Raw genomic sequence first — 15,102 nt, 5'->3', positions numbered from 1 at the left:
CACATAAAGGGAACCTGGACAAAGCCCTGTTTTTGCTTAATATGGCTCGTAAAAGGGGTTTTCTCCTCCCCTGTATTGCTGCATGACACTTAATATAGTAGGCCTACACTTAGGTTAACTTATCAAATGGTCGGATCATGGAATCTCAAAGCTTAATGCTTCCTCAAATAGGGTTGGGGGGTTGGGAGTTGGTGATTTGGGGTAAGAACCTGGAAACAAAGATTCACTCTTTTGTAAATTCAAACTTATTGGAGATATACCTACACATCCACTTAATGACAATAATTTGAATAAGACATACATAAGTACACACCACCGTGTTGACATATAGTTACATTCAATTTACTAGGATATGCCGTAGTCATTTGCATCTTCATACATTTCCAGAACATATGCGTGTCTGTGCCCATTTCTGAATTACATTGAATGTATTTAGAGGAGCCTAGTGTCTCTGTGGCATCAAAATGCTTTTCAATAGCAACGTAAGCTTTTGTTAAATGAAAATATCTATAAAAATATGTCAAACTCGAATCACAAAACGTTAAGCCAATGATGCTGGGAAGGAAAACCTGGATTTACAAATAACCAATGCAGAAATGAAGCGATTGAAAAGAAAACTCTTTGCATGTATTACAGGGTGAACCTGGAGAGCCTGGACGAAGTGGATACAAGGTAATGACTGCATTTTAATCAAATATTGCTTTTAATACACAGTAGATAGCATTAGATTCACCAGTGGTGGTAGAACAGTTTTAATCATTAGAATCCCTTGAATATTTAGTGTTTGTTAATGATTTCTGTGTTTATACGTGAGCTAAAAAATATTTGACGACACAGCAGCAGAAAATACTTGAATGCCGTTTTCATGGATACGCACACGTTTTACGTTTTCACGCTAAAGCTCAAGTCTGTTGTGCAAGAAAGTATAATGGGCCTCGCCCGGGTTGTGACAACAGCATTCCTAACTCAGTTGAACCTCACAGTTTAAAATGTAATAAGGATGGTTGTACACGGCGGTGGGGGGGGGAGGGGCTCACTGAGCAGACCCCGACACGAACATCACAGCGCTCCGACTCGTTTTACATTTACTTTGGCTTGATACTTGTTCTGAGCCCGTGTAAGCTCCCAGGTATTTAACCAACCCTTCTGAGCACAGACTGAATCTTTTGGATGTTTTTGCTTCAGCGTAACGGGACCTGTACGTCTGGTGCAGGCAGGTCATCCCGTGGTTTTGCTTTGCATTAGTCCAACTAAGCCGATTTTCGCAGTTCAAGCCATGTTTGCCGGTATGATCTCTTTCTTGTTGGTGATGAGGTACTAATAAAACAAGCATGCAGCAGAGAAGGAGCTATTTTCCTGCAAAATCAAGTCCAGTATTTGTCCCCAGAATGCAACACTGCCCCGTTTAATTACACTTTTTAATCCCAAGTGCTGCACCCCATTAATTCCCGCTTCTCTTTTCTCTGTTTGGACAAACTGGTTCCAGAAAGACAGAAAGGCTTTTGGCAAATGTGGTTTTTTTTTTTTACTCTGTGTTGCAAAGAAAGCACTCGTGGCCGAACTAATTTTTTTTCACTGCTTATCTTATCTCTCATTTTACAGACATTCTGCTTGTGCTGACAATTTACAAATTATATTTCTCATCATAACTGCTATCAGGAGATTGAGTTGTTGCTCCTATTACTATTCAGATGGTGTTGTTGTTAAAGTATTCGTCCACAAGAAAGACATTTTGTTCATTAGTTTTTACAATGCTTTCATTGGCCATAATGTAAATTTACAGCCCTGTGTCTGATCCCCAGAGTGCCACTGCACTTGATCATTCTCGTGCGGCGCTAATCAGTTCTTTTCATACGTCATAAATACAATGGTCTTAACAGAGCGTTAAATTATCTAGAGCTTTTGTTTTTGAAGGTGTCGACGAGGCCTCAAGAGAGACTTGACCTCAGATTTTTCCACAGTCGGAGTAACTGACTGTGCCTTGCCCAAACTCGTATGTAACGGGGGTAAATGGAGTTCTCGACTTGACAATGACCCGACCTTGCTGACGGAGAAAAAGGCCGACTCTCGACTCCTCGCGCTGCCAAGCTCGTAACGGCCTCGACAGCTCTCTCCATCAGCATTTTGCAGCTTCAGTCCAGAGTATCAGACAGTTTTTCCTTCCAGAAAGCAGAACATATTACACCTGCCCGAACCAGTCAAATCATGAAACAATAAAACCTACTGTTGCACTTTGTGGAGGGCTAACAACCACTAATCCCGCTGTCGAGCCGCGGCTGCATGAGTTGCTATGAAAGTGCATGTGAGGTCCCTTCTGCTAGTGCTCACCGCAACCAAACGACAGTCAACTTACACTCGTGGACAGCAGAGAGAGCACTTTTCAGAATTAGAGCAGAAAAGAAAACGTTTTAAATGAAGCAATAGAATCCCAAAGAGCCAGCCGACAGATGAGGCTTGACTCAGCTTAGCTTGGCTTGGCTGTAACATGTCACACTCTTCCTGTGTAGGGAGAGCCAGGACTTCCAGGGCTGCCTGGACTCCCAGGGATAAAGGTAAATGCTTCGCTGTTTTCACCCTCAGTCATTCCACCCAGTGTTGTCCCCGTCCATCCGCTTCAGCCCCGTCCATAGCAGATCCGAACTCACCTGACCTTTCGTCTTGCATTATGTACGACACGTCCGAGGTCTCATCATCTTGCCTCTTCTGCTGTGTGGGATTTGCACCGAGACCACAAGGTTACATGTGCCGCAGCGGCAGAGGCGCAGTCATACCTGTGCATTCATTGCAGAAAGAAAAGGAAGTAAGGAGCTTAGGCAAACTGACGAGGCCAAACAGTCTTTAGATCTGACCGTGCCCCAAGTCAGCAAGAAAACGGACTCATTAAGGTTTGTGAATCGCACAGAAGTCTATGAATTAATGATCAGACCCCTGCCTCCCTTGAAAACACTTTCTGAAAGGGGCACCAAGAGGCTCACTGCAAAATACTACTGCTTATTAGGGAGAGGAAGTTTGATTTTTATTTATTTCCATTTTCTCCGAACTAGGCTTTTATTGTTTTAGCTAAGGAGCTTGTTTTCTTTTTTTTTTACTGCATCATAAAAGAACAAACTCAAATTCACATGATAATGATAATTCGCTGCCATCAAGAATAGCAATCACCCCAATGTACTTTCGGATCATTAGCTTCAAGTATATAACCTGTGAATGCGAGGAATGCTCAAACAAGCATGATGACATGATGCTTGTTGCTGTTTTCGACTTTTCGTCTTTTTTTGCTTGTAATGTGCTGGCCTTGTAAAAAAAAAAAAAAGCTCTTTCGTTTTATATTTTATATTCTCCTGTTTTTACTTAAGAAGCCTGAATGCTTGATGGGTTTTAACAATATTTTGCTGACGTAGCACTCACGGGTTCCGAGTGCGGCTTGCCTTTTTGTTCTGCTGCACATTCCTCACTGTTTATCCAATCAAAACTTGAAGCCAGCGCTAGTTACCAATCCAAAGGCTTCCACAGCGGCGGCGGGGAGAGGGGGGGAGGGGGCCCTGGTTGCAGATGGTTTTGCAATATACTCCAATTAAATCATTTCACAATCAAATTGAGCGTCGCGCCTCATGAAGCTCGCTCCTCGTAAGTGAAAGTGCAAATGCAAAAAACGCTGACACTTTTCAAGTGGCGGCAAAGAACCTGGTTTTTCGCAGAACACCTCTTCGTGTCCTGATGAGCTTCTAACCAGTTCAGTCGTTCCATGGATTATGGCTCATAAGGGGGTGTCGTTAATTTAGAGAAACCAGGGGGATGAATTAACAAGTCGCTGATTATTTTTCGCCCTTGTGTGTGTGTGTGTGTGTGTGTGTGTGTGTGTGTGATTTGTGCATGTGTCCCTGAGTGCGAGTTTGTGTGCACGTGCCGAGTTGTGAGCAGTAAGTTGCATGCCTGTTTGCCCATGCATCTATTGTAGTGTTCAGTCACAGCAGGTGGCGGTAGAGCTACACCAAAAAAAGAAAAATAACACTTTGTGGAAAAAGTTGTAATATTTGCTTTCTTTTACTCAGGGTGAGCCTGGGTTCCTCGGCCCCCAGGGAGAGCCAGGGCTTCCCGGACTCCCAGGAACGAAGGTGGGTGATGTTCGGTGTGATTTCTTGAGGTCTGACAATGCTATTCAACAGCTTTGAGATACTATTTTTCAATCACATCCCATCATTAAGGTCACTAATTCCTAGTTGAGGGTCTTATGATCTGTTAATATCACCATATCCATGTGTTTAAGCTTCTGTTTCGTCAAAATGACCCAGAGAAGTTGTCAGAGGGAGTTCATCCTTTGCCTCTTTGACATTATCACGCTGTGGATCAGGCCGTGATTGTCCTGACACAACAATTAGTGTTTGCATCGTAATTGGTTGTTTTGCATTGATTATCAACATGTATTCGCTTTGCATCAACCTCTGACGTACATGCACGTCTACATCTAATTTAAAGCTATAGCAGCAAGTATTTGATTTGATGGTTTTTCCATGCTCAGGTCTGCTCACATGTTGGAGATTTTATTTAAACATCTCACCCGCTATTAGTCTGCGGGTTTATTTTCAGGATGTCATTACCGAGCGGTTATTTGAAAACCAAACGGTTTATTGACTCAACACTGCTGAATAATGGTTGTGTCCCACTCGGGTTTTGAGTATCAGCAATAAGTCATCAAAATGTATGGGCCCTGAGTTATACCACAGCCCCATCTATTGGCTCTATTCTGCCACTTCGCTGTAAGAAACTTGAGTGGCACTCAGTGGAGCCCATACCTTCACCGAGTCAGCAGTCTGCTTATGAAACCGCATTTAAACCAACTAGATCTGGATTTTTATCCGTCATATCTCGTAAATATCAGATCAAGATCCATGAATTTTTCTCTGAGGAATCAACAAAAATGTTGACATCGCAATGTTAAAGAAAGTGGGGGGGAAAATCCCCGGATCTGGCCCATGGTCGGTTCTTCCCTGACCACATCCTTCCAACAAAGTTTCGTGGTAATCCGTCCAGTAGCTTTTGCGTTATCTTGCTTGCACCCAAACGGACAGGGACGAATACAAAAGGAATATCACCCATTTGCATTTTTTCCTAAAAGATTCAACTTAGAGGAAACAAAGTTGGATGCAGATTGTTTGTTTGGGGGTTTCCTTTAACCTTGTCAACCATCACAGTCTACCTGCAAGCAGATTGTGCTGATTCTGCATAAATATCTACGACTCACTATCTGTTGAGTAAGCAAACTCATGAGAAGGGCGGGATGTTCTTATGGTAGATTCCATCATTATGTCAGCACTGCATAACATAAAGGTCATTGAATCACGCCTGATATTCCGAACGTGCACACGTCAGCAGTTCCCTCGAGCTCTTAGGTAATCCAGGTTGCAGGAGAACTACGCTTACACACTTTGAGCATTTTTTTGTTGTGTTTCTTTTGCCTGTTTAGGGTGAGAGAGGAGACCACGGGCCACCAGGGAAGGGTGAGCGCGGAGAAATTGGATATGTTGGACCAAAGGTGAGTGATTAATGTGCTCATGTGGATATTTCAAAGTCCTTTCTCTCATGTGGGTGATTGGTATTTGCTGCCATCTAGTGTCTTCCTGGTGTAACGACACAACAATATCTCAAAAGTCTCAGTCTGTGTGTAATGAGATTTGTGAATGTGTACATGGATCTGAAAGACAGATTTTTGACAGACTCTGAATGCACAAGACATTTGTGGGAGGAAGTGGAGATTCGTCGTCCATCTGCGTTCCCAGAACAATTGTTTGTTCAATGCCTCTAGTATTGAATTCTTATAACAAAGAGATCTGTCTTAACAATTATGGCCCGAAATAAGGTCAGGGCCTTTCCCTGGGGTCTGTGTAAAGTAAACGAGCTGACCATTGTTTATGTCTGGCACTGAGACAGCAGGTAGCTTAAACCAGTCTAAACTTCAGTGACCCAGAGATCCGTTTCACGTCCAATTAGAAACCCCACAAGTGAAACCCCTACTTGATCAATGCCAGAGTTCAAATAAACACTTTCTCCATTGCTTGCCAGTAATGACAAATTAAAAGCTTGTTATATTTTGCGGAGCTGACTGTGTTTCACTCTCAGGAGGAATAGGAGGTTGATATTTCTTTTGTGAAATGTGGACTACCTTGAATTATTTCTGGTGAATTTAGGTTGAATCACTAAAGAGGGTTTGTTTTGTATTTTGAGGTTTATGTTTATTTCTCTGATACTTGGCTTTTTTTTGTTTTTTTTTGTTTTAATCATTCCATCATAAATAAATAAACAACCCTTTCCTATTCATGGCAGGGGTCACAAGGAGAGACGGGTACACCTGGTAATAAAGGGTCGAAGGTGAGTGCGGCAGCTGTGTTTTCTTTAAACACGGTGCACAGAACATCCGATCTAAGTGAGCCATGGTGTTAGGATCAGCTAATTAGACTTTGCAGCTGATGCAGATATTTGATTTCCACTCTTAGATTAGCTCAGGTCAGAGTCTTGAATTTATTTAGTTGCAGAGATGTCAAACACTATAAGATCCTCGTTCAACACATTATATGCTGTGCCAGGTTTTTCCAATGCAAACATTCGAATGACATAAAGTTAAATTTCCAATGCACCGCTGTTGTCATTAGAATAATACTTATTGTTGTTGTTAAAAAAAGTGCTAACCAACCTTTTGAGAACTGCTTTTAATGTTTGATTATGACATGTATCTTATATTTATAATTCTCACTTATATCTGCTTCTTTGAGCTCTGACATTTTTTGCTTGTCTTCTTAAATCAGGGGGAGACTGGAGATAAAGGAGACTTGGGAACCTTCGGCCCGAAGGTAAACATCTTTTTGAATCATTATAAATAAATATTAAATTATGAATGTTAAAAATTCTAAATGTATATATTCATAACATTAAATGTTACAAATACCTCTATTCTCCTCTTTCTTTACTGATTTTATGAGGCTGCATACTGATTAATATTCAGATTTTTATTTCCTGGGAGACAGATTGTCAGTGTAACCACACATTCTGTACCACAAGGGGGCAGCGGTCAATCCTGCCCTGGGTCTTAATGTCTCTGATGTTGTGCTTAAATCAAGTGTGCAGTATGAAACAACATGCGGTGTTCCAAAGGTGTCTCTTAATGTGAACTAGGGGCCCCCTGGGCAGAAAGGAGACCAAGGGGCCACTGAAATCATCGACTACAATGGAAACATACAGGAGGCTTTACAGGTCAGATAAGTCTTTATTTAGCGCAGCTCTTTTCCCTCACGTCTGTTGGTTCAGAATGGAATATCTGTAATAGTGCATGGCACAATGAAACATGACTTTTGACTTCGATCTGCTTACTTGTAAATGAAAAAATGTTTCCTCGATATGTCTCAACTCCAAATGCAGGACGGGCTGCTATATTTATTAATATAGTGGGGATGTGGATACGTAGTGCGAGTGACGGATGGGCATTTTAACAGCTGCCCTTATTCACAGATGTAGCTTTGGTTGATATTGCTGTCAATGGTTTTCACAACGGTTCCCACATGGTTGTGAATGTGTTAAATCCTCAAACCACAATCAGGGATGCCAAAAACAGGCTCAGTAACTTATTTAGTAAAAGAGGAGGTTGCACCTTTTGCAGTTTAAAATGTGTTTACGCACGACTGAATCAGTTCCTGTGTCTGTGTTTGATAAGAAAATGAGAAATGTCATGAGCAGGACCCCGAATTTAACATGATTCACATTCTGTCTTCTTCATATAGTCTAACATGTGTTGGTTAATGCAGAACTAAATGTGTGTGTGTATTGATGCAGCAATGTGCTGACGCAAAGGTTTCTTTTCTGTGTCACCTCTGCAATCGTATCTCTCATCTCCTCCCCCTTTCCACTCCTTTGGCCCACTGCAGAAGATTACCACTATTACAGTAACGGTAATTAGGCTCTGTGTACTCTGTGTATTGTTTTCATCCCCACGAGTGATTCATCTTCTTCCCACGCATGGGCATAACCCAACCCAACCCAACCAAACCCAACTCCGGCCTGGCCTGCGCTGCCTTTTTGTATTCGTGCTCCCTCACCCAGCAACACGTTTGCTTGGCGATGAATGAAAGTGCATTCGGTGCCTTGTTGATGGTTCTTTGTGACCAAGCTTTCATGCTTCCTGAGTTGCCGGTTGTCTCCTTGAATGTCTGTTCTCCAAAACTCACACCGTCCATTTGTGGTCAAAATCCTACTGGTTTAATTTCATTTCATTTAACATTTGTTTTTGGGAAAATGCACCAATCTTTACTGGCTTATATTGACATTCTGTCTTGAACAGGGCCTCTGTCATAATCTTTTAAGGTTAAAGGTTCAGTGTGTAAAATTTGGTGACATTTAGTGGTGAAATTGCATGTGGCAGCTGAATACCCCTCACCTCACCCTCCCCTTCCAAACATGAAAGAGAACCTGTGGTAGCCTTCAGTTTGGATAACTGTAAAAAAACAAAAAAACATGGCGACCTCCCTAAAGAGGACCATCTGATGTAAATATAAAGTATTTAAATATAAAGGGCCCATTCTCGGGTAAAGAAAACAACAATTCGTACAATGTAGATGAAAAACACTAGTTAAAAAAAAAGTCAGATTATTTTATATTCACTTTCTGCCAATAGATCCCTTTCACCTAAATCTTACACACTGAACCTTTAAAGACTATATTGTGTTTGTATGTATGGTGCCTGTTACACTTGTTGTGTTTTCTTAAAATTAATGTTATTGCAGCACTGAAAAAGTGCACACATTGCAGATAGAGGAGAAAGAATTGGAAATGATTCGTCGCAGCAGCTCATTCACTTTATCATGAATGCAATGAAAATCCATTTTTAATATATTTCACCTATTATCCCGTCATCAGCTAAGTGCTAGTCAATAAATACCAACTCACACAGGAACATCCAGTGAACCCAGACAGAAAACCTCAAAGTCGACATAGTTCAAATATCTACCTCTGAATTAACTGACAGTGGATGAGAATTTAGAAAACATTGCTGTTTTCAAATAATACCACCAACTAAATATAATAGACCTACATTCATATTTCAAACACTCAAGCTAAGATTTGTGTAATTTATCCTTGAGCAAAACTCAACTCATTTTTGGATTATATTGGTTACTTGGAAAATGAGTTTATTTAGTCTATATATATATATATTCTAGTGCCAATTTGGTTTTATAAATATGTAAGATAAGTGATAAGTATATAGTGTATTCTTTGGTTTTCTCTGGTTAGTGCGCTATAGCTTCATTTGTGCCGGATGTGACAACAGTGTTATCGTTTTAGGATAACTTACGCAAAGTTGAACTATCTTGAACATCCTCATTTATTGAAACTGAAGTTACGAACATTTTTATTCACTTGCTTTTTCTACATCTGCCATCTGTAAACCTTTATATCAGTCCTCCATGAGTAAACATGGTATAAAGGTCACATCCTAACATCAAAGTATATAATTCTGTCAGTGATAATATTACATATCCAGTAGGTCATTTATTTCTCTACAAGGGGGACGTCCCAATGGTTGCATCACCCAGCTCCCACACACGCCATCACACACATCCCCCCCAAAAATTGACCTCCTGTATATTTCCAAATGGAATGATCCAGCTAACATGTTCACGACTTCAGCATGTGTCTTTCAAGTTGAGCTTCCTGTTAACTGATCACTGATCGCTAACATATTTTGCACTGTTTGCCAATGGTCTCAGAGTGATGGTCAATGATGCAGTGTGAAAACATTTGCTTAGCAGATGGTGCAGAGCCTAGTGTAATTTGTATGTTGACTGGAATTGTGTTGAAATTTCCTTTTGTGTATCTCCTCCTGTGCAGGGGCCTCCAGGGCCTCCGGGGCCAATCGGACCTCAGGGTGTAAAGGTAAACAATGTCTTCTGCACTTGTGATGCTAATGTGGAATTTTCCCCTTGTGTGTGAATGGTACCTTTTCCTTTTGCAGTCACAACTTAAATCTGCCATGCACTTGCTATATCAGTGAGCATTTTATAATGTGTCTGTAAAAACGTTCTTTTCTCTTGTCCCAGGGGGATCGAGGTCTGCCTGGTCTCCCTGGACTCGATGGAGAAAGAGTGAGTTCTTATATTCTCATGTTCTGCTGAGTTCTATTTTGAATTGGTTTTCAAAGAACTGTGACCTTTAAATATGTCTTTATATTTATCAGGCTGATAACTATAAATTTGAGTAAATCTTGCACGCAAGGGACATTTTAGATCTCAAGTGCATTTAAGGGTGATTAGGTATAATGGTCCCTAAACCTTTTGCTTTCTTCTCTCAGGGCTATAAAGGTTCAAAAGGAGACATGGGAATGCCTGGAGCTTCAGGGGAGAAAGGAGGATCTGGTTTAACTGGTCTACCTGTAAGAATTGTGTTGTTTACGTCAACTACTTTTTTTAATTTTTTCTTTTTGAAGTTTATTGACAATTGAATGTCCATCCATCTTCTACACGTGTGTCTTTTTGCCCGTCAGGGTGTGAATGGGGGAAAGGGGGAAAAGGGAGACCTGGGTCTACCTGGTACTCAGGGTACTTCCGTAAGCCAAGTTCGACACTCAACTTTACACAAATATCAGTCACTTGTATTGAAAATGCTGTGAAATGCTTTCAAAACTTGTTTAACTGTAATAAAATGTTTATATTGCAGATTATTGGCTCTCCAGGGCCTCTAGGGCCCCATGGACCACCAGGACCCATGGTGAGTTTTTAAAACATTTATTTTTGGCACATTCCAAAACTCAATTAATTACATACTATAAATCTAAAAATGAAAACTTTATACATGGGATTCATACTCATTAAAAAGCCCAACATAATAAAGCATATAGATCACAATGGTTACAATATGTCAATAATTAAACCTCCATTTATGCACTGACATCAGTTATTTTCTCTTTGTTGTCTTATGCTTGAAAAAACCTGAAGAGCCTGCCAACTGTTCATCATCGGAGCAGTTGAGGCCTTGTGTACCAGTTTGTCTTCATGTTTGCACTTAGTGACCTTGGTGCGATCAAACAAATCAAACTCTTCACAGTACATTCCCGTGGGAGTTTTTACGACGCTGCACCCGCTCTACATGTCCCGTCCTGTTCAGCTCCTCTAGCTGTTTACGGTTGTGTGGTGTAGCAAGTAACACAGCGATATATTAGTGATTAAAAGACCAGCCAGTTGCTTAACAAACTAATATTCTTTGTCTTTTGATATTTTTCAGGGACCCCACGGTTTCTCCGGATCAAAGGTAAATCTCAACAACACAGTAAAAGCTCAGTTACTTCACAGAAAGCAAAGAGGGACACGTTAAAGTCAGTATGTCTGTTATTAAACCAACAAATTAAACTTTTAAATGAATCCCTTAACTATTATCAAAATTCAAATTTGCTTTAAGTTACTAAATTCTTGATGCACATAACTAAAGTATTTATTTTTTAGCACTATTAAATGTATCTTGACAAATAGCATAGGGAGACCTTCTAATTACCTGCTGTTTCCAGAGCTTTTAACCACATTTCATAGTCTTCCTCACTGCACCTGTTGTTTCTACTATCAAGAATAAACCTATAAACGTACTAATTCAGTATTTCTTATATTGGCAACCATAGAAAAAGCTTTTTTAAGAAATTATTTATCTTCTGGAGAGAAATTTAAGGACCCAGTTAGAGGCCTTTCAGATATCAGGCGTTTACTGGTGAAGCAGAGGATGACACACACAGGAGAGTGAACGTACAGTAGGCAGACAAGCAAATCCTACAGGCGAAGTATAATAAAGTACTCAGAGATTGACTGATTGCAACTGTGTCATCATGTGTGCCCTTGTTCCCCCCACTTCCCCAGGGTGAACCTGGATTGCATGGTTTGAAGGGGATGCGAGGGGAACTGGGTCACAAAGGGGATCGCGGACCTCTGGGTCTCCCTGTAAGTACGGCCACGCACCAGTGGATAACTCCAACCACCCAGCCTCGTCCCTTTGTATCTCCAGACAAACATAGAAAAATGTCTTGATTAGCCCTGTCTGATTTTTTTTGTTGTTGTTGTTGTTGAGTGTGTGTCTGCGTGTGTGTGTGTGTGTGTCTGTACTGCCTTTGACATTTTCTGTCCTCATGTCCATTTGCCCGGCCTGACTACTTCGCCAAGCTTCCTGTAACGCACAGTGTAATTTAGTCGTTGTGAACCCTGCCATCAAGCTGTCCTAATAACAGTGTTCATCTGGTACTAATCCCGCCTTGTTCATGTCACTCATACCTCCATAACCACGCAGGGAGCCTCCGGCTTGGACGGCAAGCCCGGAATTGGGGTGAGTGTCAAGTGACCAAGGGGCTTCACCACCCGACCTCTGTCTACCTCTCTCCCGCTCACCCTCCATACAGTCCCCTGTCTTTTATGAAGGACAAAATAATGACACAAGTATTCATAAATAAATAAATAAATGCAGAAAGAAATAAATACATAGATACATTTTTTTTAAAATACCTAGTTTGCAATGAAAAAGTAGAGTTCTGTATTTCTCCAGTAATATATCTTTTGCCACAATTTGTATTTATTTATTTATTTCGATATTTATTATTTAAATTATTTGTTTCCGTATTTCTGAGTCCATGTATTGATTAGGTCGACGGGGTTAACTCAATCTAAAGACAGATTGGTTATAGTGGTGGGATCATCACCTGTGTCAGGTATCTCTGTGGAATATTTATTTATTTATGATTGTGTCATTTTTTTCTCCTTCTTTGTCTCCCTCAGACTTTTTTTTACCCTTGTCACCTCATTTTATTGTATCTCATGAAAAGAAAGTTAGTTGGATGTTTTCCTTGTTGTTAGGTCTCATGACGTGAGCCACACTGAGTTCAGTTCAATGACCATAGGCACAAAGCTGTTAGAGCAGACACTCCGAGGCTCTCGTCTGTCCCGTGTTTCATTAACTCAGCATTAACACACACTCATACTTTAACTGTCAGCAGTGTTGTAAATGTCCTTTGTGGCCAATGCACGTGTATTAGCTGTAAAACCTATGTGCTGGTTGTAGGTCAAACCACGCGGGGAACTACATGTGGATGTTAAACATGGTTCTTGCTCTCCCATCTATTCGCTTGGAAAATCAACTTTATATTGAAATACCTGCTACAGTTGGATCATGTAAACTCACTATGACGACGCTGCTCTCTTGCAGGGAATGGATGGACCGTCGGGTCCAGCTGGTCCCGCTGGGCCAAAGGGCGACATAGTAAGATGGCCATTTATTTTTGATGCCACTAATCACACATTTTTAATATTACCTCATTTTAAACGGATCATGTGGGATTTATATGATTACAACACTGATCCATTTGTGTTAGGGTGAGAGAGGAGCACAGGGTGAGCCAGGACCGAGGGGACCTTATGGACTACCTGTGAGTATCTATCTCCATTGTGTGTGTGTGTGTGTGTGTGTGTGTGTGTGTGTGTGTGTGTGTGTGTGTGTGTGTGTGTGTGTGTGTGTGTGTGTGTGTGTGTGTGTGTGTGTGTGTGTGTGTGTGTGTGTGTGTGTGTGTGTGTGTATAGTTGCATAACTTTATCTCAATCCATGTATGTATATTTGTGAAAAAGACACTCCAAATACTCCATTTGCAAATCCATACAGGAATCTGCAAGTGTGTATTCAGGACCTATCTGTAAATGTGTAACAAATCTGTGAATGTGTACATAGATCTGTGAATGTGTGGATAAATCTTGGTTGAAAAGTCTAAGTGCTTTACTCTGAAAGCTGGGAATACATTGAAGTTATCAGTTACAACTAAAGCCGGCCTTTTACTCGTGACTTTTTGCCACATGTCTGCTCCCTTCAGAAACACCTCCACCTTCCTTGCTGTAGTCGAAATAATAGTTCTAGCTTTGTGACGCCTGATGTTCTTTATTTTCAGGGAGCTGCTGGAACACCAGGCTTGGACGTAAGTCAGTGGAACTTCATCCGTTCAGAGACACAAAAACATGAATAATGTTACACTGAGTCGAATGACCTCCTCCAGTATAGGGATGCTTAGACAAGAAAAAACAAAGCTTTAAAATAAAGAAAAGAACGAGAAGGTGTAACTCTCCAGAATCAAATGCAACAACACAACCAAAACCACTTTTTCCTCATTAAAAGCTCAGTGGAAGTGAGATGAGTTTCTGCCTTTGCTTCTGCAGTGGTTACAGTTATGTGTCCCTCTTTCCATCAGTGATTGGCTGAATTGTTATCAGCTCAAAATGCACAAATAAACACAACTCAAACCAGCATTTTAAACAAGTAATGGAAAAGACCCCTTTTCCAGAAGCCTCATAAATGACATTTCCATGGAAACCGATACTCTTATTGACCCTATTCTGAAGAAGACATTACTCCAATTATGATGTTTTACTAATGGAATATTCCTTTCATTTTCCTGTTTACATGTTACATAGAAAAGTCTGATTATGACTCATGTCAACATTTCACCCTACTACTTGTTTCCACTCAATCCGAGGGCATGTGTTGTGTGTCGATGTTGCAAAATGCTGTGAAAACACCAATCATTATATTATAACACATTATAATGTGATTAAGATGTCTACATGTTTACATAATGTGACTACGCTCGGAATACTCAACTTTTGCAACATCTTATCAATTGCTTATTCAAGTTAATCAGAAAATGTTGTTTACATGACATAGTTCTTGCTCAGACTATTAATATCGGAATATTGATACCCATGTACAGATAATATATATGTGATGTTTATACGGCGATAGTTTCCACAATCCACCTGGCTACACTAAGTGCAGAGTGAGTCATGCTTCACCTCTGGGTGCTAACCGGCCGATCTGGGATCAACAGAAGAAACAGGTTTTTCACCCACCCAGCTTTTGTTTGAACGTTGTTGCATCTGATTCTGGAGATTTGCCACATAGCATCAGCAATATTTTCTTTAAGACTCTTTTTCTCCCTTTCTAAAATTCAGATTTGTTAATTCTTTTGTTTAAAAATTTTTATTGAGTCTCGTTACGACGATGAAAACCCCTTTTTGTGTTTGCTCAGTGAAGTAATGAAGCAGAGTTGTACTC

General features: G+C 40.6%; 1 protein-coding gene across 15 annotated transcripts in view; it reads left to right on the top strand.

Moving 5' to 3' along the window:
* LOC118102448 (collagen alpha-1(XXV) chain) overlaps positions 1-15,102 on the top strand; it is a 146,415-nt gene that overhangs the window by 123,080 nt on the left and 8,233 nt on the right. For 10 of the 15 annotated variants that reach the window (XM_035148635.2, XM_035148643.2, XM_035148644.2 and 7 more), the window contains 19 exons: positions 637-672; positions 2,508-2,552; positions 4,050-4,112; positions 5,462-5,530; positions 6,319-6,363; positions 6,798-6,842; positions 7,165-7,242; positions 7,911-7,934; positions 9,871-9,915; positions 10,080-10,124; positions 10,331-10,411; positions 10,523-10,585; positions 10,696-10,746; positions 11,260-11,286; positions 11,880-11,960; positions 12,304-12,339; positions 13,213-13,266; positions 13,379-13,432; positions 13,943-13,969. In XM_035148635.2, coding sequence (XP_035004526.1) covers positions 637-672; positions 2,508-2,552; positions 4,050-4,112; positions 5,462-5,530; positions 6,319-6,363; positions 6,798-6,842; positions 7,165-7,242; positions 7,911-7,934; positions 9,871-9,915; positions 10,080-10,124; positions 10,331-10,411; positions 10,523-10,585; positions 10,696-10,746; positions 11,260-11,286; positions 11,880-11,960; positions 12,304-12,339; positions 13,213-13,266; positions 13,379-13,432; positions 13,943-13,969 — 969 coding nt within the window. Of the gene's footprint in view, positions 1-636; positions 673-2,507; positions 2,553-4,049; positions 4,113-5,461; positions 5,531-6,318; positions 6,364-6,797; positions 6,843-7,164; positions 7,243-7,910; positions 7,935-9,870; positions 9,916-10,079; positions 10,125-10,330; positions 10,412-10,522; positions 10,586-10,695; positions 10,747-11,259; positions 11,287-11,879; positions 11,961-12,303; positions 12,340-13,212; positions 13,267-13,378; positions 13,433-13,942; positions 14,181-14,790; positions 15,100-15,102 lie in introns of those variants that run through there. The other 5 variants (XM_035148646.2, XM_047338783.1, XM_035148642.2 and 2 more) reach the window with 5 other exon arrangements.

Source organism: Hippoglossus stenolepis, chromosome 23 (genome assembly GCF_022539355.2).
Source record: "Hippoglossus stenolepis isolate QCI-W04-F060 chromosome 23, HSTE1.2, whole genome shotgun sequence".
NCBI lineage: Eukaryota > Metazoa > Chordata > Actinopteri > Pleuronectiformes > Pleuronectidae > Hippoglossus > Hippoglossus stenolepis.
The sequence above is the reverse complement of the archived record's forward strand: the minus strand, read 5'-3'. Positions and strand labels throughout refer to the sequence as shown.